The following is a 26,032-nucleotide window of genomic DNA, read 5'->3' as shown; positions in this document are numbered from 1 at the left end:
ATGGTGAACTGTCCCTGCCGGAACCCTAACTGAGACAGACTAGGCCTGACCTACTCTACGAGGGCTCGAAATAGACTGCATGAAACTTTAAAATGAAACAATATGTCGTAAAATCGGTTTATCTACATAGCATACTGAAGGAAGACGTACGAATTGAATAAACTCTTGCATTTGACAACGGAAAGAACAATATATATAAGCTAAGGAAGAGCTTTTATGAATTGTCACAATCCGGATATTACTGAAACATTCTACAAAACAATGGAGTCAAATAGGTTAGAAAGTGTCGAGGAAAACCCATGTGTGCAACGTAATGGGCTTGCAATAGTATTAGGTGTACATATAAATGATAAAATAGTTATAGGATCATGTGATAGAGTAAAATTAGAATTAAAAAACATGTCCACAGCTACAACTGAAGTAGAGAATGAATAAATAAATAAATTTTCGTAATACAACAATGATCCATGTCAAGCATATGTGATCGCGGAAAACTAGTGTATAGATACTTCAAATGTACTAAAGATGTTAAGACAAGATACAACAGATTAGATGATAACTTAACATAAACACAGACACGAATTGAAATACCGATGTGGATGCGAAATCTTATAGTGGAAGTATTCTGGAAATCAGAAATAATATTGTAAACTGCTATTAATAGCTATATGCGACAGTGTATTGAAAATGAATTGGATATATATTGCTTTGTTTAAATACAGAGTGGTTATGATCTTAAGACACCAAGATTGTTTTCTGAACGGCGATTCAGACAAGAAAGAGGGTTGAACGTAAAAAATCAATGATACAATAAATAATCTTAAGGACATTAACTGTCCTTAAAAAGACTGCCATTTATTTTACATCCTTTTTATCAGCATGATATTCGTGATGTGATAATATCGAAACAGTACGAAAATTCTATAAGTTCTTGGATAAAGTCTGCCCTCTATGTATCAAGCGATGGCAATCGTGCTATGGTAAGAGAAAAAACATTGCCTCGTTACGTCACACAGGTAGAGAAGTAAACTGTATTATCGACGTTTCTTAGGTTTTCCGAAAAAGTGCCTGGTGACAATTCTGGGAACACGGATGACCATGGTTATTAAACAAACTAGTCTCGATGACCGATAATGGAGATTTATTTCGTGTAGCCTCTTACAAAACAGACTTTTTACGTCGCGTAGAAAAAAGGGATTAAAAAATCAATCCACTTTCTAACCGCAACCTTCGTCAAGCAATTCAGCAATTGTGGCAGATGGGCCAAGAGGCAAAACAGTTACACTATAACACTTCGTCTGCTGCACAAGTGTATTTCTATACACTATTATACAATTACATTGTATAAGATACAATATCAAGTACTGGTTACTATCAATACTTACCTATTAATGCAACGTTAATGTGTATGGGAAATAAAATGAAATCCGTTGCAAGGATGGAACACGAATAAAATCATGTTTGAAGTATCACCGATACTTCAGTATATACTTTGAAGTATCATCGATAATCACTGATAAAATTCAATAATACGTGCGCATTTCCTCTTGTTAATGTTAATGTTTTATTTATAAATTATCACATCTAATTATCATATAAATATTTATGACTTTTAATATTCAATCCAAACGTATCATTAGGATTTTCCAAAAAGTTTCAATGTTTGAATTTTAATTATAATACAACAGAAAATAATTTCAAGGGCAGTGTTTTTATGGTCTCCTGTTATCCATCTCGAAGCGACTGATTGTGATATCTATCAGTTATTTGATATTCTTTATTGATATCTTTATTGATATTCCAATAAAGCGAAGTCTAGCCAATACACTAAGTCTATTGTAATATTAATTATAGGGTTATACAGTAATTTCTAATAATGGTACAGAAACACTGAAACTTTGATTTTCTCACAACTCATTGTAATAATGAATAAAACGAACAATGAAAACCCAAATACACGTAATATGTATTTCTGAAATGAAATCGAAAAGAATATTAATACACATAGTATTTCGTGAAATAGTGTAAGAATTATTTTTTGATATTGTACAACGATATAACAAAATATTTAATATTTGAATCGTTACATTTTTTAAAACAACAATTAACAATTATTGAAATACTTTAATGAATTTTTGTTGCAGGTCAAATAACTCCAGAAATATTACCGGAGTTCTTAGCTCCTTTGGAGAATCACACAGTGATCCAAGGTCGTGACGTCTTCTTCACCTGTGTCGTTAATCATCTACAACAATACAAGGTACATTGAAAAATAAATATTCCCGAAGCAAGTGAATACTTGCTAAAAAATGATTGGAATAAACGAAAAATATGTGTTAGTGAACATATAGTACCATATTTGCCAAAATACTACCTAGAACCCTTCTTAACTTCGAAAAAGTGATACAATTAAAGTCGCTACAAAGATGTTTTTATACGAAGTGGCTTTTTGGTGAACAGTTTTCAGATAAAATAGTTAATCTGCAACAACGTTTGCTTCGAGAAAATTATGCACAGTAGTTCTCGAAGTTAACAACCAAAATTAGGACTGCTAACTTTCTTAATTGCGGAGACGGTAGGAAATTTGATTTCGCATCGAGTCGATATCAAATGAGCTACTCGAAGAGAACATTAAAAATAATACTACATCGAGAATAAACGAAATACTGTAAAAACGCGTGAGTCCAGAAAAATTCACGCTAAACAGTTTAACGATTATACAATTCAAGGTGTGCTGCGCCATGTTGTGATTGCCCAGACAATACCATGAGCGCATCATTACTTATTTCCCGATACGGTGCAGGCACTATTTGAAACAACCAAATCTCACATTATGTGCGCTCAATGGTCGAAACTTCAACGTAATGTTACATGCGTATCGGCGTTTTAATTATATGTAATATAAATATATTCTTCATCTAAATAAATCCAAACACGACCTGATTCGCACTATTTTTGATGATATTTTATTTAAATCGTTTGATCCTTTTACCTATAAAACATCATCAGTTAATAATACTCTCATGAAAAGATAATGACAAATACACAAAAATTGAATATCAACAGGGAGTACAATTTGTCTTAGATCGGCTGGTTGCTTGTGCTAAATATACGTGAACAACTCTAAGAATGATTCAGTTGGTATAAAATTTGTCACTCCAAAATGGAAATTAGTAATTCGGTTATATGTAACTCGTTGGAAAGAATTTACGTTAAATTTCAAGACTGCTTTCACACGAGTAAGTGGGCAAGCAGTAACGTCGCTACGCTTCTCTTAATTACGAGTCTCTTAATTACGTACATTCATACAATTTAATACAAATATTATACGAAGTGATTCTTTACAGTTTAATGAATATAAACACAAATCGGTTTTTTAAAAGTTCAAGATTTTCAATATAAGATAACTAATGTCGACGAAGATTATACACTTCATTGAGAATGTAAAATTTTCTAGTTACAGTAGATGTTCAATATATTTTCCTCTAATAAATCTTTTTAGAATAATTTAAGGGACGAAAATTGTTGAGTACTTTTCTAAATATAAAATGCATAATTGCTATCTCTGTATTAAAATAATAAACAGATATCCTCCTCAAGTTAATTTTAGACCGAAAGGTTAATTATAGGATTTATATTCATTAAACATATTTTGTTCCTCACGATAAGTACAATAAGCCCTTGAGGTCTTAAACCGTTCTCTGATCCTAATCACTAATGACTATACTTTTTCATCTGGCATTTCCGGATACAGAGCCCAATCACTAAATTTCTACGATCCGCAGTGCCAGTAGCTCATAAATGAGGTCTAGATGGAATCCACCAAAAATCCTGAGGGTCTAGAAAGCAACTAGGTTGCTCGTCCTGAATGGGGCCTCAAATGGACTATGCCTGCATAAAGGCGGAAAATCCAGTCGCTCGAACCTTCCCCTGGTTGAAAAGTATCTAGCTCAGGAAGCCGACTATCCTCTCCAAACTCAAACATCGATCCCAGATATTTCATCTGGGACTTCACCAGAGGGACTTCACCTTCCCAGATCAGGGGGTAGCGTCCCCTGCTATCATCATCGAGGTGTCTTTGTCGCCAGCATCTCGGTCTTATGGAGCACCACCTCCAAACTGATCCCCCTGATCCAATCGACAATGTGCCGAGCAATGGCCTCGACCGGCTGGATGGCTCACTCCGAACGGCCACCAACGATCAATACTTATATGTCGTTAATATAACACATTAGAATGACGCCATTGGAAAGGCTTCCGGACCGTAGAACGGTGTCATAACCGAGATTCCAAATCTAGGATCCTTAGATAGATTTCTGCGGAACCCAACACACCTCTGCGCTCCATTACGTACCTACTAGAGTACTCTATCCACCTGTCGCGGAGGTAGTTCTCGACCACTCATACTATATATAAATATATATATTCAGTGGGTATAAAATTTGTCACTCCAAAATGGAAATTAGATGAGTTAGTAATTCGGTTATATGTAACTCGTTGGAAAGAATTTACGTTAAATTTCAGGACTGCTTTCATACGAGTAAGTGACCTTATCAGCTAGGCATTATCAGCACTTTTACACATTGTCGGATGATCTGGCTCTACTTATAAACTCTATCACGTGCAAAGCCAACGTGCTTAGAATAATCATGCTAATCTATATATCCTCTCCGCGATATGCATCATCGAGAATGGTCGAAAAAATCCTGCGTCACCGCTCTAGGCCATTGCATTGTTAAGGATTTTTCTCTTTAAGCTGTCGCCATGGATAGATTTATATTCTATTCCGTCCCATTTTGTCTTCAACTCATCGTGCTGTATTGCTCCATTTGCCGACTGGCCGACAGTTGTCCAGAGCCCACCAATGAACAGGAGGGGTCAACACATGTTGCTGGCAGACGTTTAATGCAGTCTAAACTAGACAACGTTGAACATGAACACCCAACCACTTACAAAGACGTGGATTCCATGATCTTTGAGATCTCTTCGATGTCCAAAGACACCATCAATGCCACATCGTCAATGGGAGACAGCCCAGGCCAAGAGGGACCAGACACGACTAATCGCTTTGATGGTTGACCATGCCTCCTGGAACTCGAACTGGCTCTCAGTCAAATCAGGCCTATGCCGCAATTGGTGCCCGACGATTTGGGGTGCTAGTAGTCTTTCGAGTATCCCCATGTCATCGAGAAGACAAATGGGTAGGTACGCGAACGAAGAGTCTGTCTACCTTCCGAAGAAGGACAATCCTGGCTGCTTTCCAGGTGGAAGGAATTAAAGCAGCTGTCGAACAACTACCGGAGGATCTCTCCAAGGATCCTTTAAACCAAGACCTAGGGGCAGGTCGTCTGGGACCGGAGCGATGTCTTTCGCCCCGAGTCCTCGAATGGTCACTGCTAGCTCTTCAACGATAACCTCTAGCACCCCCACCTTCCCCTCTACTATGGAGAAAATGGCATTGACGTGTCTCTGGAAAGCTAAGAAGCCACCACTACCCCCAACCAAATTATTCTACGAAAAACGACTTTTTTAAAAACTTCGGTAACGACATCAAAATACTGTGTTAAAGGTACCATTTTAATACAGTATTATGAAGAAAATACATTTTTCAGAAAAATATTCTTTTGAAAGTAAACATACAGTGGCGAGCATACAAATAGGGAGAAAGTATTTTTCCTATTCAATGAAGTATTCTAATGGTAATACTGATCTCTCCTATTCTGTTTGTTCATGTTGAAAGTACCATTTCCATAACATCATTTGTGACTTATTCCATGATTTAATTTATGTATTTATTTGAATGGAAATTTCGTAACGAATATCATCTGCAATTTGAAATTGATCTACTTCTGACAGACGGTGTACTGTTCTATCCAATTGTGGAGTTGCTTTTCGTGGTCGTTCTTTAGCCAATGTGTCATTTTCACTACCGTTTACTCTTATGCGCTTTAATGCCTGATGGACGACGTTACTTGAAATTCTGAAACAATTAGAAATTCTACGAAGCGCCAATTCGAAACAGAAAATTTCAAGGCACACAGCCAGACGTAACCCATTTCTATATGAAAAAAACTAATGTTTCCCATTGTTATTTATAACTATTTAGCCTATCTATACATAATATTCAAAGATTCTTACCCAAATATTCACTGGAAATGAAGAATTGTGAATTCCCTATTTAACTGCTCGTTAGTAATGCTACCACTTACAGAGCTGAAGCTCAACTGACTGTATATGAACAAAAATTTGTGAAGTGTGTTTATATCGAAGCTTAGCTTAGAATGCGAGTAATCGAGGACCAAGGAAAGAAAAGGCAAAAAAGTTATAAACGCAAACCTATATTTATCGTTTAGAAGAACGAAAAATGTTGACATCAAACTTATTTTTAAAAAACTTTTTAAATTCCTTTTTTCAGGTGGCCTGGATAAAATCGGATACTCGAGCAATCTTGGCGATACACACGCATCTAGTAGCACACAATCCACGACTTTCAGTCACGCACAATGGACACAACACGTGGAAGTTACACGTGTCGAATGTTCAAAAGAATGATTCAGGGGCGTACATGTGTCAAGTTAATACGGATCCTATGCGAAGTCAGGTAAGCATGTATTTATTTTAAGCCATTAGTAGTACTTCATATTTAATACTTTTAATTGTTTATCGTGTTGGATGATCTATATAATGAAACCAACCATTGTGTTTTTAAAGGGATCAATAAAATTCATTTTTAACAATTAAATTGTCATTAAATTACTCCATTCGTAGCAGTTACTATTTATAACTGCTTCGCAGGCAGCTGTGGTGATTCTAGTTTCTTCTATATAAATTATTGTCGTATATACTCGTATGTATGTAGAAGACGAACGATAGAAACAGATTGTTTTTGTTAATAAAATATATTAAAACGGATTATGATATTGAGATGAATTAAATAATGCTAATAGAAGATTTTTCATGGAGAAAACTTTTCTAAGACATCCTCGACAGCTTCAGATGCAGTCAATGGTAGAGGGCGACTCACCGCATCCGGAAATATCGGGTTTTATTATTTATTCCTTATCGCCATTAAAATCTCAACGGTGACCATACTTACACAATGTCACCTATACGCACCTTATAAGGAAATCATTCGATTCCAAATGTCCGCGACTTATGCAATGTACAAATAATTGTAGAGCATTTTTTAATCATCTGCTCAACGAAAACAAAAAAATCCAACATTAAAAATTCATTGAATATATTACAGGACAAACATGTATAAGAGCTGTAAAGTTCCTGAAGGAGATAAACCTGCACAGTCTAATATAGTACCTACTGTACACGAATAAGGATAAATAAATGTAGTGACTAATAACTCATTAGATCAATGTGACCTTAAACTGTAAAAAAAAGTCTATCCCTTAGCTCGAAAAATGTATCCTCGATTTTTCTAATTTGTCTCTAATGTTACGAATTTTTAAGTTCTGATTCTCCTTAGTTGCTAGTATTTGTTCGAGTGTATTTATTTCTAAAATCAACATGCTGTTGCATCTACATAAAGTATCGACGTGATTCATCTTGTTATCCAATCTATGTTCTTTCCATAGTTGTAATCCTGCAAGAACTGTGCCTAGCGATAGATTCTTGGGTTCACGGTTGTTTATTCATAATAATCAAGTCAATCCATAATAATCTTAAACTTGATTCTGGCTAAATAAATATAAAATCTTTTGGTCGTGTATATCATTCCTAGAATACTTATTCTAGTTCGAAACTATGATACTTTGCCCCTTGGATTGTTGTTCTTTTACTAAACTAAAAAATTGACCTTAGAAGTCCATTTACTTGTTTTGGAAATAAAACAGCCTCGAATCCACTGACACTTGCGTTACAATGAAATTCTGTTTCGAATTTTGGGTCGTAAATGGCTAGAATTATATTTACCGTTAAACGCTTCTTTAACGTTTCAAAAGTGTTCGTTTCTTTTGAGCCAAAGAAAATGGCTGCATCTTTTCTTAATAGGTCGTACAAAGGTTTAGAGATTACGAAATCGACGAAAATTGACTCTTCGTACTTCTTTTACGTTTTGAAAGATAGGATAATTCAGAATCGAGTCAACATTTTCCTTATTGGGCCAAATGCTCTGTTCGTTTATCAAGTAACCTAAATATGTAATATTTGTTTGCAAAAAGGAGCACTTATCTAGTCAAATGTGCAATTTGTGTAAATTTTGCAATCGGAAAATTTCACGTAGACTTACTAAGGATCCTCTTATAGTCTGTGTGACTATTAAAATGTCGTCTACATATAGCAGGATTTTACATTCTCTTCTCAAGTTGTCGAAAACGTTGTTTAAGTATCGTTGAAAATCTAGAGAAGCTACTGTCATTTGAAACTTCCTGGAGAAGTTGTAAATTAGAGACATTAAATGAAACTTATCTTTTCATCAGAAGAAACTCACCGACTCAATAGTAATATTATGTAAAAAGTAAAGAAATTATTCCGTTACAACGCTTTCACTCGAAGGCTACGCTAGTTCTAAGAATTATTCCATCTCGCTTGTGGTACTAGGAAAGCTAGCGGAACTATAACTGGTGTGAGGATGTAAACACAACTATGCTTTCTTCTTGCAAATGAACGATAACTCATCCTAGTTTCGTTGCTTGCGGAAAGCATGCTGATCGTAGAAGCTATCTGCTCGTTCACAGTGGAATGCTTCTGTACGAGCATCGAGTTAGACATACCTGATTAAGAGAATGAGTGTTCATACAAGTAAGCAATATTATCTGTATTTTATTGAAATGGCATATACACAAGTATAATGTACATATTGAAAATTAAGTTAACAATGGCACATAGCTGTACCTTGACATTGTACCGTAATGTGTTACTATTTTGACTTCTAGCTATAATTTCATTTATTTTGGTACAAAATCCTGGTACGATTCACATGTATCATTATTATATTTAATTTGCCAAATAAATTAGAATATGCCGAATTTTGTGTACTGTACACATTTCACTGGGTTCTATAAATTTCAACATGTTAACAGAACATTCTCCTACATAATAAATATTTGTCACGTGTAGAACACACCCATACGTATTAGAATTTAATTGTCAAACCGTAATGATACGTATTTAATGAATAATAATTTTTTAATGTCAAGATTACGTGCTTTAGAAGATTCGAGCAATTTTACGATGTGTCGGTTAAATAATCATTTTTCGACTAAATCGGCAACAACTGCGTAATGTTGTACAGGAGTTAAAGAGAATAGTTCTGGAGACTTCATTAGTCAATATTTTAATCCCACCTCCGTAACACACGTAACTAAGCAAAACCTATAAAGAGTGTTACCTAATATTCAGTTTTAAATTTCAACTACTTTCTGACACGTTGAAAACGATTTCTTAAGACAATTTTCTTACACTGCCAACTATACTTCACATACATTGTACCCTTGACAGTATCACTGTCAGGGGGCAGTGGAATAGCCATGTGCACGTGATGATCGTCTGGTTTATTTGATCCCTACAAAAATTTTGTTCGTGTTGGTTATTAAAATAAAACTTTGATTGAAAAATGTCTACGAAATATAAAGTGTTTATTCTGAATCTATTTTCGTACAATTTAAACATAATGTATATTTATATATATGAGGAAAAATATACTTATTTCCCCCCCGGATATAAATGTATATTCCTCTTCGTTTAACGACGGAATATTGGATCTGTGCAAAAGGTCACGACACGTACAAAGGGAAAAAAAAGGGCAACCTTGTTCATACCGCGAGACGCAAATATTTTTGGAAATTTCTTTCCAATTTCTCGCGATACCGGTCGACGTACGTCCGTATCGGCCACTGGTTAAATTCAAATTTTCCTTTCGTTTATCGGTTTAAAAGAGTCGCTAATTCGTTGTTCGAATTTCACATATCCATGTTTTAAAACTATAGAGAGTAATATACACGGTTTTGATAAATGAAGTGTGTGTGTGTGCGCGCGCGCTTAAAAGTGATGCGAAGTTAAAAAAAGTTTAGTAAATCACGACAAAGTAATATAAACTTCCATTTAATACGAAAGAAAAAGAGAAGAAACAAAATGTTGCATTGTAAAAAGTTCCGATCATAATTTGGATTATTTCCATGAATATATGGAACATGGAAGCCAAGTATGAATACAAGATTTGAATAAAGAAATGTTAACGAAATGAATCGTCCTCCTTTCACTCTCCTATCACCACAATGACAATAAACCGGTACTGGAACAAGTGAATGCTGATTCTACTTTGCCTATCTTCAAGAAAAGTTCATTTTGCACATTAATCAAGAAGATTTTAAATATACGCAACGCGGACGCAACATATTTAACTGATAAAAAGAAGATAGTTATTTGAAGGAAAAATTATTTGAGGAAATTACAAGTGCGTGTGTGTGTGTGAGCGCATTTATTTTTTAATAAATGCTTGGTCTGTCCATGGAAAACCATACAAGAGTGAAACAAGTGTAAAACACCCGTTAAAAGTGCATATTTGGGGTTGTTTTAACGCACGTGACGACGTGACTTTGTGCATCTTCGCAGACGATCTGAATTCTCAAAAATGTTAAAACTATATTAAAGAGGGCTTCTTAAATCAGTGAAATGTTGGTTCACTCGAACCGAAAATACAATATATAGATTTTGCAAGAAGTTAACGATCATCTGTAGGAAATAGAAAACGGTAAACGGTATCACCGTATGAGATTGGCCATCACAGTTCTCTGATGCAAATCCAATCGAAAATGTGAGGTCCCTTAACGAAGCACAAACTTAAAGGGAAACGCATATAAAATTAAGAACTCTGATAGACGGTGTTCGTTAAATATGGACGCTAACTGTATCATACGCAGAAAAATTCGTAGAATGCATGTCAAAAAGATGTCTTCCCTTCCATAAAATGCCAATCTTCACTAACATGGTGAACTTCTGGCACGGTTGGGTATGCGGGATCCTAGCACGGTATCGTTGTGGAAGTTTTCAGATGCTGGTAATTTTCAGAGCAAATCTGGGGCTGTCGTGATTCACTTTTCTCGTTGTTTCTCATCCTTAATTTGGAAGGGGACCGTGGTGACCTCACAGATGACTCGTAGGCATTTCGTTAGTTGGTACATTCGATTGGATTTGAATCAAATTGGATGGTACATACAATTTGACAATTCTTAGACTCTTGCCTTGTGATTCACTTAAATATAGCTAAGTAATCGCATGATGGTTGACTATCAAAGATTTATTAGTATTGAAATATAGTTCGTTATCACATTTGATTCAATTACTTCCTTCCTTCCATTAGGGGAGATGGTCCTATGAATCTTGAAATTCTTAGTCAGCGCACGTTGTGCAAATATATTCAATGTTCGAATGATCTTCTGATCAACCACGAGCACGAAACAGTATTCATCTTTTTCGTCACACATACTTGTAAATTTATATTTGTACAGCTTATTGATATCTTGAACATTATTTGGAGGAAGTTATTCCTCGTCAGACTTTTAAAAATGAACTGTTGAAAACTTTAATAATATATTTATTATTTAAATTACGGTATTGATTGTAATGGATATTTTATTCTTTATATTTTCCAGAAAGGATATATGGAAGTGGTGATACCCCCAGATATTATGGATGATGAATCTGCTGATGGTATGGTAACCCATGAAGGTGGTAATATAAGGTTAAGATGCGTCGCAACTGGTTCGCCGAAACCCACTGTCATATGGAAACGAGAAGATGGTCGGAATATTATTCTCAGAGAAGATGGACAGAAACAACGTAAGATTTTTACATTAATATCGAGTGACGTTGATTCTTGCCGTGTCAGGTACTAATGATTCAGTCATTGCTACACCTGCTCCATCGCGATAGCCTCCCTCTCTCAAAAAAGAAACGCTAAAGGGAATTATTTCAACGGGGTAACTTTTACAGAATTGTTATATTATGGATCGAAAAACATACTAAAGAAAACCATCTAAAATATTTAATCTCGACAAAACTAATTTTTGTGAATCACATTGCATAGATTGTTAAAGTATCGATACTCTGTTTATAATTTCAGAATATTGAAAGTTTACAACAGAATATCAATCCAATAAATAAATTATTATTTATTAAATGCGTATCACTACTTCTCGATTATATATTCTGTTACGTACAATGTATATGTAAATATCTATAATAAAAGAACATGATCTAACAACAGAGCTACAAAAATATCGCAGATTAAATATTAAACTAATTTATCAATCGATCGAAAAAGTATTGTTTATTAAATACATGGCATTACATTTTGAGAAGAAATTCCAATACTTGTAATCAACATTTTGTATATCTAATTAAAATTACACCCATACGAATATAAAATTGCAAAATTTTCTACATTCTACTGTTCTACACTATATCTACATATTGTAGTATATTTTACATATTTTGGTGTATTGAACATATATATTATATTTATGTATGCCGTTTAAATAAAACATGCAAAATACTTGTATTGTATTCATTCACAAAAAGTATTACCATTTATTTTATAAATAACAATTTGTTTATTGAAGTAATAATCTATCATACACATTTAATTTTAGATGACTTATTCTATATAGGTAGCATAACGATTCTGCGCACTACCTCGCGTTATTATAGTAATGCCAATTAGCTTCTCAGCTACTAGAAACATAACCTCTGACGGCACGAATCAGTATCACTGGGAATACAAACAGTAGCTATTATATATACATAAGTAATCTTTGAGTAATATAGTTTTATGTTTACGTACGGCCAATAAATTTAGAATTCATAGATCGTGTATAATGTGACGAGACGAATCACTCTGTTCACTGGTAAAAAAGGATTCGAACTTTACTCAAGTTCGGAGCCGTGAAAGTTAAGATGATGGATTGGTGAAAATCGCGACGATCACCAATCGCAACTAAGAATTTAACTTTATAAAATATTCTAAGTCGCAATGTAGTAGAAAAAGATTTTATTAATTTCGACCGTAAGACCCGCAGATTAATAACATGGCGAGAGATTGATTTCAAAATGCAAACTGCTTTATTCGAGCGTTTAGTTGGCTTATATGCCAGCGGTTATCTTATTGGAATGTTCTGGAGATGTCTTGAGAGGTCTGTGCTGAAGAGCACGTAGGAGGGTTTTTCAGAATTCATATCAGAAAGCATCATAATATCTATACTAAAACCCTTGGTATTCCCCTTAACCATATATATTGAGGATATATTGCGGCAGTATTTTATTCTTGCTACATCTACTCAACTTTACTATTTGAAATTTGAATAGAAGGAATTTCTTCCATAATTTGCAGTGTTTTATTCTTGCTACATCTACTCAACTTTACTATTTGAAATTTGAATAGAAGGAATTTCTTCCATAATTTTCTAAATTGCTGTTTAGTTAACATTCTTATTGTCTTGGTCCTAAAAGAACGAATATGAAGTATACAGGTACATTTGTGATAAACGAAATAAGGTATATTTACCTTACAAAATTGCGAAAGAAATTCTCTCTACCCAAACTTCAAGGAACTCTACTCAAGTAAGTTCATAAATACAAATTGAACAAATATTTTTGTTTGTTTTTTTCGTTCAATGAATCAGCTGGAGATAGAAAAGGTTTCTTCCATTGGTTGTAAGAAATAGTGTAATGTGTGTTTCAACAATGTGTGCTTCAATAACTGTTTTGTATTGTAACATATTTTAAATAGTTTTAAAACGAGGAAATATGTATAAAGGTACAACAAAGAAAGGAAATGAATAAAGGAATGCATAATAATAGTAATTCCAACTTGAATAAGTAAACTTGAAAAAATGTAGAAAGAACAAAATACTACTGCAAAGATGCGATATCACTCGTGCAGATAGGACAGTACTTGACACGTGATCGCAACAGGTTCGCCATGATACCGTAAGAATACCGTATGACTCGTCTGGATCGGACGTCACTGTCCTGATTAGCTACCAAATAGCTGTAAAAATATCGTGAAATCAACTTATACACACATTCAACTTTCATAGAGTATCCCATAATTCTGTTGCTCACGACAGATGTTATTTAACTGTCTGCGGAAGTTATTTACCCGCATAGGTTAGAATACTCTACACTCCCGACCTTTTCTTCACTTCCTGCTGGTACTCCTACGTTCTTGCTCATTCCATCACTTTCTTCTCCACTTACAGGAACACGACTATTTGAAATTTTGAAAAAAAAATGAAAAACGACTTTTTAGTCTTAAATAGTAGTTTGAAATCTTAAGAATAAAATATGAAAAGGGCCTGTTTTTAAAAGAATCTATTTATGAAGGTTGGAAGAACGTAACAAATTCGTATACATGCAGGCCGCAACGTCTTGGTCCACGCATAACAGGCCGTTTGGAAACTTTGAACTCGTTTCTCTCGAAACTATGTTTTCAAAAACGGTGCGCAAGACATTTCGAGATCTAACTATTCGATTACTTTGAAATTTTACAGACATCTTTACTATAATATTTGTTAGGCAATGACCAAACAATTTGAAATGTTTCGGAAAATATCAACAAAACACACAAATTTTTCGTCCAAATTCGACTCCTCAAATTCAAATAATTGCCATTTTGACAATTTTCATAAATATCTAATTGTTCGTACGTCAATCTCTAGAGAATATATTATAGTACATAGTATTTTTTGAATTTTTGTTCAATTATTTTGAAAAAAATTACCACTGTTTTTATAGTTTATACTATTATAAATTAAATGACAAAAACTCATATCAACCAAATGTTTGCTTCTGTTTTGATATTGATTTTATAATATGTATTATTTTTTAACGTGACAAACGTTAACAATTTTAAATAAATTGTAAATAAAATTTTTCAATAAAAAGCTTTATTTTCTACACTTTCTCATACTAATATATATATATATAATACTATAGAAGAAGAACAATTTTTTATAGCAATTTCATTTGCTACAGAAAGGACACAAAAATATAAATTAGCATTAGATACAGAAAATACAAAATCTATCACATATGTAAGTATTAATCTTAACCTCAGAGAGAGAAATTTAAAAAAATATTAACTAAGTCTATTTTCCAAAAGACTTATCATTTAAAAGCAGATGCTCGTGTAATAATACTCCACATATTCGATGTGCAAGATATCTATGTGACCTATGATTTTTCTGTTTATACGATAATCGACAATAAGTAAGTACTTTCTTATATTTATTCTGTGACGAATGGTTTTCTCATTATGTTTTATTTGTTTTCAGGCTCTGTTGACGAAAGTTTAATATGTTCTTCTTATAAAGTATTCTTATTATTTTGTGACAAATATATAACTAGTATGAAAAAGTGTAGAAAATAAAACTTTTTATTAAGAAATTTTATTTACATTTTATTTAAAATTATACGTCTTTATGGGCGAAAAATTAATACAAAATAAAAAATAGATTGGAAAAAAAAAACTATTAATTACGAACGGGAACTCGAACCCAGACCCCCAAGCGTAGGAATCATTGTAATGTTACAATGATAAATTTAACAAGATTGATGAACTACTAAAATATATAGAAATATATAAAATATAAATAAAAAATGTAAAAATACTTTATCTCTATTTCAATCTAATTGAAAATTGTTCAAATGATCATACATGAGTAAATTATTTTCATATTTTTCATTTTCTTCATTTTCAGAATGATCGTCGATTTGCTTCTACTAGTTCTACATTACGTATAGATACTGAAGGGGCATATAATGAAGATAAAACCTTGGAAGGTAGCTTATGTTTCTTTAATTGCTGTTTTTGTATCCACGTTTTAAGACTAACAGTTGAGACTAAGGAATCTGACACTTCCATTGCTCGATTAAATAGATCTTCGAGATTATTTTTACGACTACTTTTACGTGCATGAAGTTCTTTATCACGTTTATAAAATTTGTTTTCTTTTTTTTTTCATTTAGCTGCATCCTTTGTTAAATAGCCAAGTGGTAAAATACATTTTTATGAAATTGAAATTGTATTAAAATTTTATGACAACTTGAAAGCATGTGATACCATGGGTACTTTTGTTTAAATAGTTCAGCCGTTTTGAAACAAAAATCTTCAAATTTCTCTAAATCTATTTTAAACTGGCAGCGCGCGTGCGCGCGCGTGTGTATGAGAACGAACATTTTTAAATGCTAAAAATGTTTCGCCCGACTTGTTCAGAAAGAACCAATGTGATGAGATAGAAGTATACTGTGATAAGTCAAATGTTTACTTAAAAATTACATACTAACGAGAAACAAGGTTCATGGAACGAAAACTTGAGAAGTTCTTAAATGACACTTCAAGCGGCTGCAAACTAACATTTTCGAAACGGTAGAATATTTACAACTGTTTTTTTAAAATCGGTGTAGAGTTGAAAGCAGCAGAAAACTGGCAGTTGAAATTGATACAGTAATTTTCAGTAATATCTAAATTTTTTGTTCAGATATTAAAACCTACTCAAATTTCAAGTGCCTATAAACTTTGCATTACTTTCATACGGCTTGAGAAATATATATTTATGATGCGATCAAATAACTGAAATATAGCTGTTCAAATGTACAAGCAACATTACACAAATTTACATTTTGATATATGGTAACGAATAATTTAAACATTAGTTTTAGTTTGAATTTCGTGATTTTGTCTTTATAATGCTATCACAAATCATAGAGATGTCGGAAAGACTTAATATTTTAAATTTCGTAGTTTCAAAAGTTGTCGATCATAGGACAAATTTTTTATTGAATATAAAAGCTGAAAAATTATATTTTTACCACAAATTACCGCTCTGCATACCACTGAATGACAGTGTAACGTTAGTACACAGGAAATATTCATACGGTACCCAATTACCAATTACCAATTAACCTACTCAGTAGGTAATCAATTCTTCTCCGATTAGACAAAATCACTGTATATTCTTTGCCTATTTCCCGTTCCAAATAAAACTGTTCCTTTCGACTTAATCGAGTTTCACTGCACTAGGTGCTCGATCGTTAAGAACAGTTAGCCGTTTCTTAGTATCGAATCTTGCATTCTAGAATCGAGAGGACATCTGATTCTAGATTGCTATTCGCTTTCAACAGCAATGGAAAACCATTCCTGAGAGTATCACTGGCTAACAGTGCTCTCACCGTTTTGTCGTCAATGTCTCTAACCTTGATCGTTATAGCCGCCAATGTGATTAGTATATAGAACGAAGCGTTACAGTGCAACTAGAGACGCACGTTTTGTAACGTGCTGTCTGTCAACCGATCTATCATTTTCGTTAAATCATTCGACATTAGTTACGACTAAAAGGTAGATTGATTTTCAAGAAAATCTTGGTATGACGTAACTCGTTCGTTCTGAGGGAGACTGCATGGTGAAATGAGTCTCTGTTATCAGGCACCAGGACTAGATCTATCATCAACCGTGGTTCTCCATGCTCATAGAATACAGAGATCTGGAGATTTACAACTACTGTTTGCACATATAGTCCACTTCTCTGGTATCCCTCAAACTAGTGACCATGACGCGACAAACTAGTATCCTTCTCACGCCACAGCATGGTTAACGTTGGCAAATGTGCGACGATTGACCATTGTCAATGTTGGAGTGAATGCAACAATGATCTTAAGGGTGCCAGATGTCGATGTCAGTTTTAAGAACTGTCTCTGTATTGGCGTGGAAGGGTCGTCCGCCACGTGGTCAATGGTTTGCCCGTTTTTCTTTTGATTTTTATTTTTAGTCGAGTTCCAAGTCCACTGTCAGAAAGACCACACGACACTGTCGTCGTTCACATCAAGACATATCACTATATACGCATTTGTACGAACTTTATATTCTTATATACACAATAACTATACTACTAGATACGCGAGATCCCTGCATATTATAATAAACAAGATATTATAATCTGAACTTTACAACAGTCAATAGAACGCGTACGATCATCGCATTATTCGGTGCTATCACATCGACTTGACGTAAATTCTTTCTTTCCACGAATCTACGGTGTCGCGAGTGGGGACACAGATCACGGATACTGCGGTTCTGTTTATATTACTATTTTTTGGAAAGAATGTAAAATAAACGACTCTCCTTTAAAGAACAGCTAAATGTGTAATAATTGTACAATTAAGTTTTTATATTGAACTCTCTACTTCGTCTAAGCTATTGTTTAACAGCGATTCTTAGCCTTCCAAGAGCGCACTGTTTCAATAACTCTTAAACAATTGTAAACTTCCTTCAGTTGACTTTTTCTAATAATTCGATTCTGAATTATTAAAAAAATTAACGGAAAATGAAGTTACTAATAAACAACTATAATTTGAACAAATCCTACGTCCACGTTACAAAACACGAGTCCACTTCGAAGGAAGAACAACCATTATCTTCCAAGCAACAAAGAATATGTCAGTACAATCGCCAAAATAATAGGCTCAAAAACAATAAAATGTATTATCTAACGACAGAATCTTCATCTACTTCGATGAAGAAGAAACGGTGACTCGACTCACCTCAGAACACAAATCAATAATAATCAATAACAAAAGTGTAGACATCAGATCTATGCTTCTACCGGTAGAACGAATAATTTGATCTTACGTTTCATCAGTTACACTAAATCAAGCAATCGCAAATTTATTTATAAAAAAAAACTATATTCATTTGTGTTCAAAAATAATATTCTTAAAAACAGGAATGACTGACCCAAATAGTCCCACATCCATCCTAAGTTTCGAAGACAAGCGTGTGCATATCTAGATGGAGCAAAAATAGCTGTTAGAATGTTTTCTAATGATGGTTGGAGACATAACATACCGAATTCTTATTACCTCTGCCAAATTAAATTGCTTTTGACGTAAACAAAAAGAACGCGCAGTCAATGTCCACTTTACACCGACACAAATCAAATTTCTTCAGCAGCAAACACCTCTCCAACGACCCATTTAACAATCAAGTTACTGAAGCGTTGATATCTAAGAACAATGTCGAACTTATAATACCTGAGTTACCAACGGAGTTTTTAATAACGACATGGTCAATTATTGAGTTGTCCGGAAAGTTCGTACCGAATTTCGGTAAATGTCATTGGGACAGATCTGAAGACATCAGAATGTTCGAAAAGAATTCACATGCGTACATATTCTAAAATATGATATTTCAAACAACTTTAGGAAAAAAGTTTGATTAGGATACATTACTTTTGGTAAGTTTTATACACGTTTGAATGCGGGAGGAAACATAGTGCATTGTAGGCATTCGATGCTTTTCTATTACGAGAAAAGCAAAAATGCCACACAAGCAGCAAAACAAATATATTTCTGTTTATGGTGAATGTACTGTAGTTGAAACAACTGTGTGAAAATTGTTTACTAAGTTTAAAACTGGTGATTTTAACCTTGATGATCAAAAACACTTGGGTAGATCCTCCACCACTGATGAAGATCAGATCAAAGCACTGATTGAAAATAATTCATGGTATACGATATGTGAATTAGCACAAGTGTTAAAAATATAAAAATTCATTCGTGTCGATCAATTATCATTTATGGGAAGCTTGGATGCGTAAACCGTTTTGGTTTATAATGGATAGTTTTGATGTAAATTTGATGAGCAGCATTTCCATTTACCATTTATTCCATGAAAAATGTATTATTTATAATAATGTTTAATATTAAACGAAATAGATCATAATCATGAAATAGATTCTTTAGGTACAAATCACCTTTAGTTTTTCACTTAGGTCTTTACAAAATTCCCACAATGATGAGATAATATTTCTCAATAAATTATGTAATTTTTTTTGCACATTTTGTGCAATATGCGGTCTGGCATTGTCGTGAAGGAAAATCACATTACCACGATATAAGTTTTATAAGTTTTTTTGCAATCTTTTTCTTAATTTTTCAAGTTGAACACAATACAGGATGACATTAATTATCCAATTTTGTGGAAGCAGTTCAAAGAACAAAATTCTGCTAGATTTTCTCTTTCGGTCAAGTTAATAACTACTTCGACCGTAATCAAATAAGCAGACAGTTCAAAAATAGATATACGTACAAGATACAAAATTATTTTGAGCAAACACGCGATTAAACCTCCCAAAACTAACTCGATATTTACTACCGAGGTGTACGCTATATTCGAAACAATGCTCACATCAACAACTTGCAGAATTTGACTATCTTCAAGCAACCTACACAAAACTCTCCAACAACAACGTATATGTAAAAGAACCTCCTACACTCCCACTAAAAGAAAACAATACCAGCTCCTCTGAGGATCCAAATCTAATGATCCAAAGTCATGTACGAATACCTCATTAAAGAATCCATTCCTCCAAATTGCAATTTATGCCAGAACCAACCTATACCGTTAACAGCCGATCGTTTTCTATAGGACTACAAAAGAACCGAAGTTATAAGACGAAAATACATAATTAAACCCGACGTGACCCTAACATCGGAGTAAAAACACATAAAAGCTACAATTGACTTTCTTAAAGAAATAAACGTGTACTTAAAATTTTAACCTTCCAACATAAACTCGTCACTAATGACCTCGATGTCGAAACGACGTTAAAGAGGTTCGTATTTGTATGTTTTTAAAACAATTTTCATTAATGTATACAACCAACATAAATGACACACATTTTGGAAAACATTTCGGCGTTCCAAATTCTTCGATCAAAATGTAAAAAGCTTTAATAGGTGTGTTGGTTAAGCCATATAAATCGTATTGAGAGCAATTTTCCCAATAATGTTACATCATTTTAGTCTCTAATAAGTTTTATATCTAAATTTATAATCCATTTATCGCTAACGCTTTTGATAAAAAATAATACCAATGAAGTCTATGATAGCATTTTACATTTAGAGTTAAACTTTCCTCGAGTATGACGGTATCCATCCGTATACGATTAAATCATATGCATTTAATTTGTCAAGAATTCTCTGACTAATATTTAATAAATCACTGGCCGCAAATGTTTATCCTCATCAATGGAAAGCATGCTTAGTTTGTTTTCTCTTCAAAGGTGGTGATCTTTCGAGCGTCCTAACCTATAAAGTTAATTTATAGTAAATATACTATTATTACCAATCAACATAATTTAGTAGCTGAACTATCGACTGTAACAAATCTCATGTTATACCACCATTACTTAATAATCAATATTAAAAAGAATTAGCAAATTGATGTAATGTACACCGACTTTAGAAAAGCCTTTGATTTTGTATTGCACGCAATCCTTCTATTCAAATTAAATGCGCATGGATTTATTGGTAATTTCTTATTGTCGTTGCACAGTTATTTATTTAATTGGATGCAAATAATGAAATTTCGTAATCAGTCTTCTTACTAGTGTTCCTCAGAGCTCGTATCTTGGACTTTTACTTTTTAATCTATTCATAAATGATACTTACACCTGCTTCAAATACCGTTACTTTTAACTCTGACAAAAATTAAAAATTAACTCCTATACCACTAGATTCGAAAAACTCACCTCTGTTATTTAAGATCAAACCGAAGTCCCTATCGTTTTTCATTTTCACAAATACCTTATTTTTATCGAAAAAACCTGGGTTTTTACAAAAATGTGCTATGAGAATCATCCAATGGATGTTGCAAATCAAAATTCGTTTTGCACTGTGTTACCATTCAAATTTGTCATGTGCCTTCAGTACATGAGTTACTATAGTCCGTACCACAATTAAGTCAAACTTATTAAAAATAATCAAGAAAATCGATATTTAAATTTCAAAATGCTGCCATTTTTTTAATTATCAATTTTTTTCTGTTCTTTTTAGTACCTACTGTAGACTACTGTATTCTGATTAAGAATCTTTTCTCGTTTTTTTTGCTTTAAACAAACAGAATAGCTGAATAGTTTCTTTATAAAAAGAATACCAAACAAAACAAAAAAAAAAAGAAAAAACACTCTTTACAGTAGAAGACCTCCTTAATGACAGAGGAATTAATTAAAAAACCAAATTATACTTATAAATATAAAAGCACAAATATAAACGTTCAAAATAACTCAGGCTTTTTCACAGATTCTGTAAGTTTCATCAATTGAATTTTGTCGAGATGCAATCAAACCTTTTTATGCGAATGCTAAACTAAATTCGCACATGAAAGTATAATTAGTCCGAGTTTAAAGAGGGTAGAATTTCTATTGTAGAGATTATTACAAATTATCTGCGACCGACTGTAAAAAGTGACGAGATATTTGCTTAGGTTGTCGTCCGCTAATCAAAATTTAAGTTCTTCGTTATATTGATACTTTGAAGTATTACTCAAGGATTGTTGAAGTTGCATTTCCTTTCTCCCTCTTTTGCATCCTGTTTCGTTGCGTCAGTTGCTCACCACTTCTCGCTATTCACGATGTGATGTGATGTGATCTCCCGACTCGCTGGAGAGATAAAACTACACAGTTTTTCATCTATACTCGATTGGTACGAAAAGTTATTATTATCCGTTCGTTCACATAACTTCAATGTCCGCATCTAGTAAGTTTTTAATTAATAGGCATGTTATAAATGTGGAGTTCGCATATTTCATCCGAAAAGTCCTAACCCGTTTCATTATACTTAATAATTCCGTTCCATCATTGCTTGTGCTTCAAGTAACAAAGATTGCTCAGAAAGATGTTGTCAAAGTTGGATACTGGTGAAACCTATGGGCTTTAATCTCGAAACGGAACGTCGAACTACTTCTTCTTAATTTTGTGCTCTCCCCAACCCACAAATCCACAAAACAGTACCTTTGTCAAACCCAGATCCACCCTCGATACAAAAAATCGAACATAGATCTCAACTTAAACCTCAACCTAAGCAAGATACCAAACCCAAATCCATTCCAAACCACTTACCATTCGCGTTTTCTCACAGGTTGCTTGGAAGGATGTCCCGTGAGGAAACCTCAAAGGCACCATGTGGAGGTGGTGTGAATGGGTTTGACTGGTTCGAGACCCCATCTTAACCGAATTTCTCTGTACGAGGCGCGTATCCGAGGATATGTACAACGTTAGATGAAACACCAGTACCATCGGATTACTTTAACTAGACGGCCGATCCCGAGATCACATCAGAGGTATGGCACACCGGCCTAACTGTCCAGACACCCTCGTCAGCCTCATGCATCCTGCTTCCTACCCCCTACCGGTGTGCTAAGAAAACGGGTAATGCCTGTGTCAAGAGATGTTAGGGAGCGTGAGGTATACGCGTATATGGTACATGAAACACAGCTACATAATAATCGTTGACAATGGTACAACCGTGGAGTATAGGTAACTATCTGTTGTTCGATCTCTCTCTCTCTCTCTCTCTCTCTCTCTCTCTCTCTCTCTCTCTCTCTCTCTCTCTCTCTCTCTCTCTCTCTCTCTCTCTCTCTCTTTCTCTTTCTCTCTCTCGCTCGCTCGCTCGCAAGAAACTAAGTTACTTTTCAAGGAAGAATGTGGCGTTACGAAGTTTACTTGAACGCTAGTTATGAGATTCAGTCACAAGATGTGACCCACTTTTATCACAGAAGGAAACTAAAACCTACCGCTATATTACAAGAAAGGAAATAAAATAGAACAGCTGTAACCGGTGGGAAATTTTCGTAACCGTTTAAAATTCTTGAAAACGAGAAAATCACTTACTCAAGGTATATACAGAGGGAATTTCTTTCGCAATTTTGTAAACTATTATATTAATATCTTTACTATTTTGACCTTATGAGCACGTATGTGAAATATACAACGTGGTCCTTGATTCACCATACGAAAAAACTCAGTGAAATTTCATGGTTCAAGGTAAGAGTCATTAGGTGTACCTTTACTCAATTGATTTTCAAACGCATTTTCGGCAAAAAAGATGTCTCCAAAGCAATTTCATTATTTTTTTATCTTATTTTGAGCCATAAAGTCCCTCTGACATTATTTGTACCATGAATTAGGGACCAATCTGTATATTTCGTACATAAATGTGAATATCACTGTCTTTTGAGTACTATATGAACATTTTTGTAGAATATTCACGCGATGATGACGTGTTATTTCGTTTAATGCTAATCAAACCATATTAAATAATTTATTAGGAAAGAATAAACATGTTTTATATACAAATGATTAAGTTAGGTAACAATAAATTCAAGTACACTCCAGTGTTCAGATATTTTTGTTACTCACTGTACATTTGTGATCAAATAAAATAAGGATACTAACGCAACAATTTACAAAATTATGAAAGAAATTTCCACTGTTCAAACTCTGAAAAAGAATATCACCTTTTTAGCAAAGAAAGCATTGTTCTTATTTATTTCATTGCTGCATTAATATGTAATTGATAATGTTAACATGAAACACTATTTTTAAATATCTATGATTTTCGAAGGACTTCCAAGTTAAAAAAGGTCGTGATTCGCTTTACGGTAACATACACTTTCAACAATCGTAACCTTAAATCTAATCTGTCGTAACTATAGTGTGCATCTATACTAATATACAACAGACACTACTGAAAATCGTTATTGAAGTACTACATGGTACCAAGAATAGACGAAAAATAAGAATGGTTTTATAGAAGTAGGATTGAGCACAAAAGTTCCACTATCTTTCACTGGAGAATATCTCAGTAATTGTTAATTGTTGACTCTATTTTTATTCTGTACTTAATAAACTTTCAAATTTCATGACTAAATGTTACACATAATAGTTAAAAACTCAAAGTAATCTTTACATTTTGAGAGAGAAGCGATCTAACAACAAATTAATTATTACAATATATGTTCCCCTTTATATGAACTAACGTTTAAAACATTTATTTTTATACAACATATAGTTTACAAGTAAATCTGGGTGAAAAGGTTAAATGACTCATCCTGTATATGGTAATCCTGAATGTTCGATGAAGACTCGATGGTTATAAATTAGTACCATTAATTGCCATCTAATATAAGCAAAATGGAGATTATCGATAACATTTGGAACAAAATATCTTTATTGTAATCATTTTAGTCTATTTCTATATCTACATCTAAAACTGTTATTTTTATACGCTTGATACGAAATGCTTTCTCAAATTTACTCATTAGTGTATGTTTAGGTGACGAAAATATGTTAATATAGAGTTTTCCAATAAAAATGATATTACCTTGAATCGAAATAAAATGAAATTCACGAAAGATAATTAGGTACTCGTTGTTTTATTTCGAAGTATATACGATGAAATTGTACATGAAATGGAATATGATTTCAATGTCCACCATGATTGGATTTAATGGAACGAATACGACACAAATGTTTCAAAAGCTGTTATGTTGTTTGTCGGTCCAGTAAAAAGGTGTATTTTTTTTCTTATTTCAGTTAATGGTTTAGAAATATTTTTAAAACTTTCAATAAATTTTTTGTAATAGCTTGTTAATTCTAAAAAATTTTTCGTCTTTGTTACGTTCTTAAGAATTTCAGTTTTAATTGTTCCAAGTTTAGCTGAGTTAGATCTAATTCCATCTTCTGTTATTAAATGTTCTAAGTACTCTAATTCTTGTTTTAAGTACTCGTATTTAGGTAGTTGTAACGTTAACTCCGTGCCTCTAAATCTTCGAAATAATTCATTTATACATGGCTACGCGACATTTTCATATCAATACAGTATAAATATACTCTCGCTAAATAATTAATATCTGAGTAATAAAAGTGAAACATGTAATTCATGTAACACATATTGCATTTATCACAAGTATTGTGCTGTATAAGAGAAAAAAAAGCAGCGCTTAATTGAACGCTTAATTAATCACTTAAATATAAATTTTGAATAAATTAAACAAAACAAAACTTATTATGAAACCGAATAAATAGAAATAAAAACGGAAATATTACGTATAAGAATAAAGAATGGTCCATGTAATCACTGTACACTCTGTGAAGTCACTGCTCCAATTAAATGCGATCGGAAAGTCGAAGACTTGGCCAAACGCATAATATAAACATTTTTAAGTGCACTTGAGTGGAAG

At 33.4% G+C, this 26,032-nt stretch overlaps 1 protein-coding gene across 1 annotated transcript in view; it reads left to right on the top strand.

Annotated features, from left to right (window-relative positions):
* The window catches only part of Dip-lambda (Dpr-interacting protein lambda), a 79,803-nt gene that overhangs the window by 25,558 nt on the left and 28,213 nt on the right, over window positions 1-26,032 (top strand). Inside the window, exons 2-4 of the mRNA XM_076310128.1 lie at window positions 2,145-2,260; window positions 6,416-6,601; window positions 11,607-11,793. Coding sequence (XP_076166243.1) covers window positions 2,145-2,260; window positions 6,416-6,601; window positions 11,607-11,793 — 489 coding nt within the window. The remainder of the gene's footprint in view (window positions 1-2,144; window positions 2,261-6,415; window positions 6,602-11,606; window positions 11,794-26,032) is intronic.

The sequence above is a fragment of the Ptiloglossa arizonensis genome, chromosome 4 (assembly GCF_051014685.1).
Source record: "Ptiloglossa arizonensis isolate GNS036 chromosome 4, iyPtiAriz1_principal, whole genome shotgun sequence".
NCBI classification, from domain to species: Eukaryota; Metazoa; Arthropoda; class Insecta; order Hymenoptera; family Colletidae; genus Ptiloglossa; species Ptiloglossa arizonensis.
The sequence above is the reverse complement of the archived record's forward strand: the minus strand, read 5'-3'. Positions and strand labels throughout refer to the sequence as shown.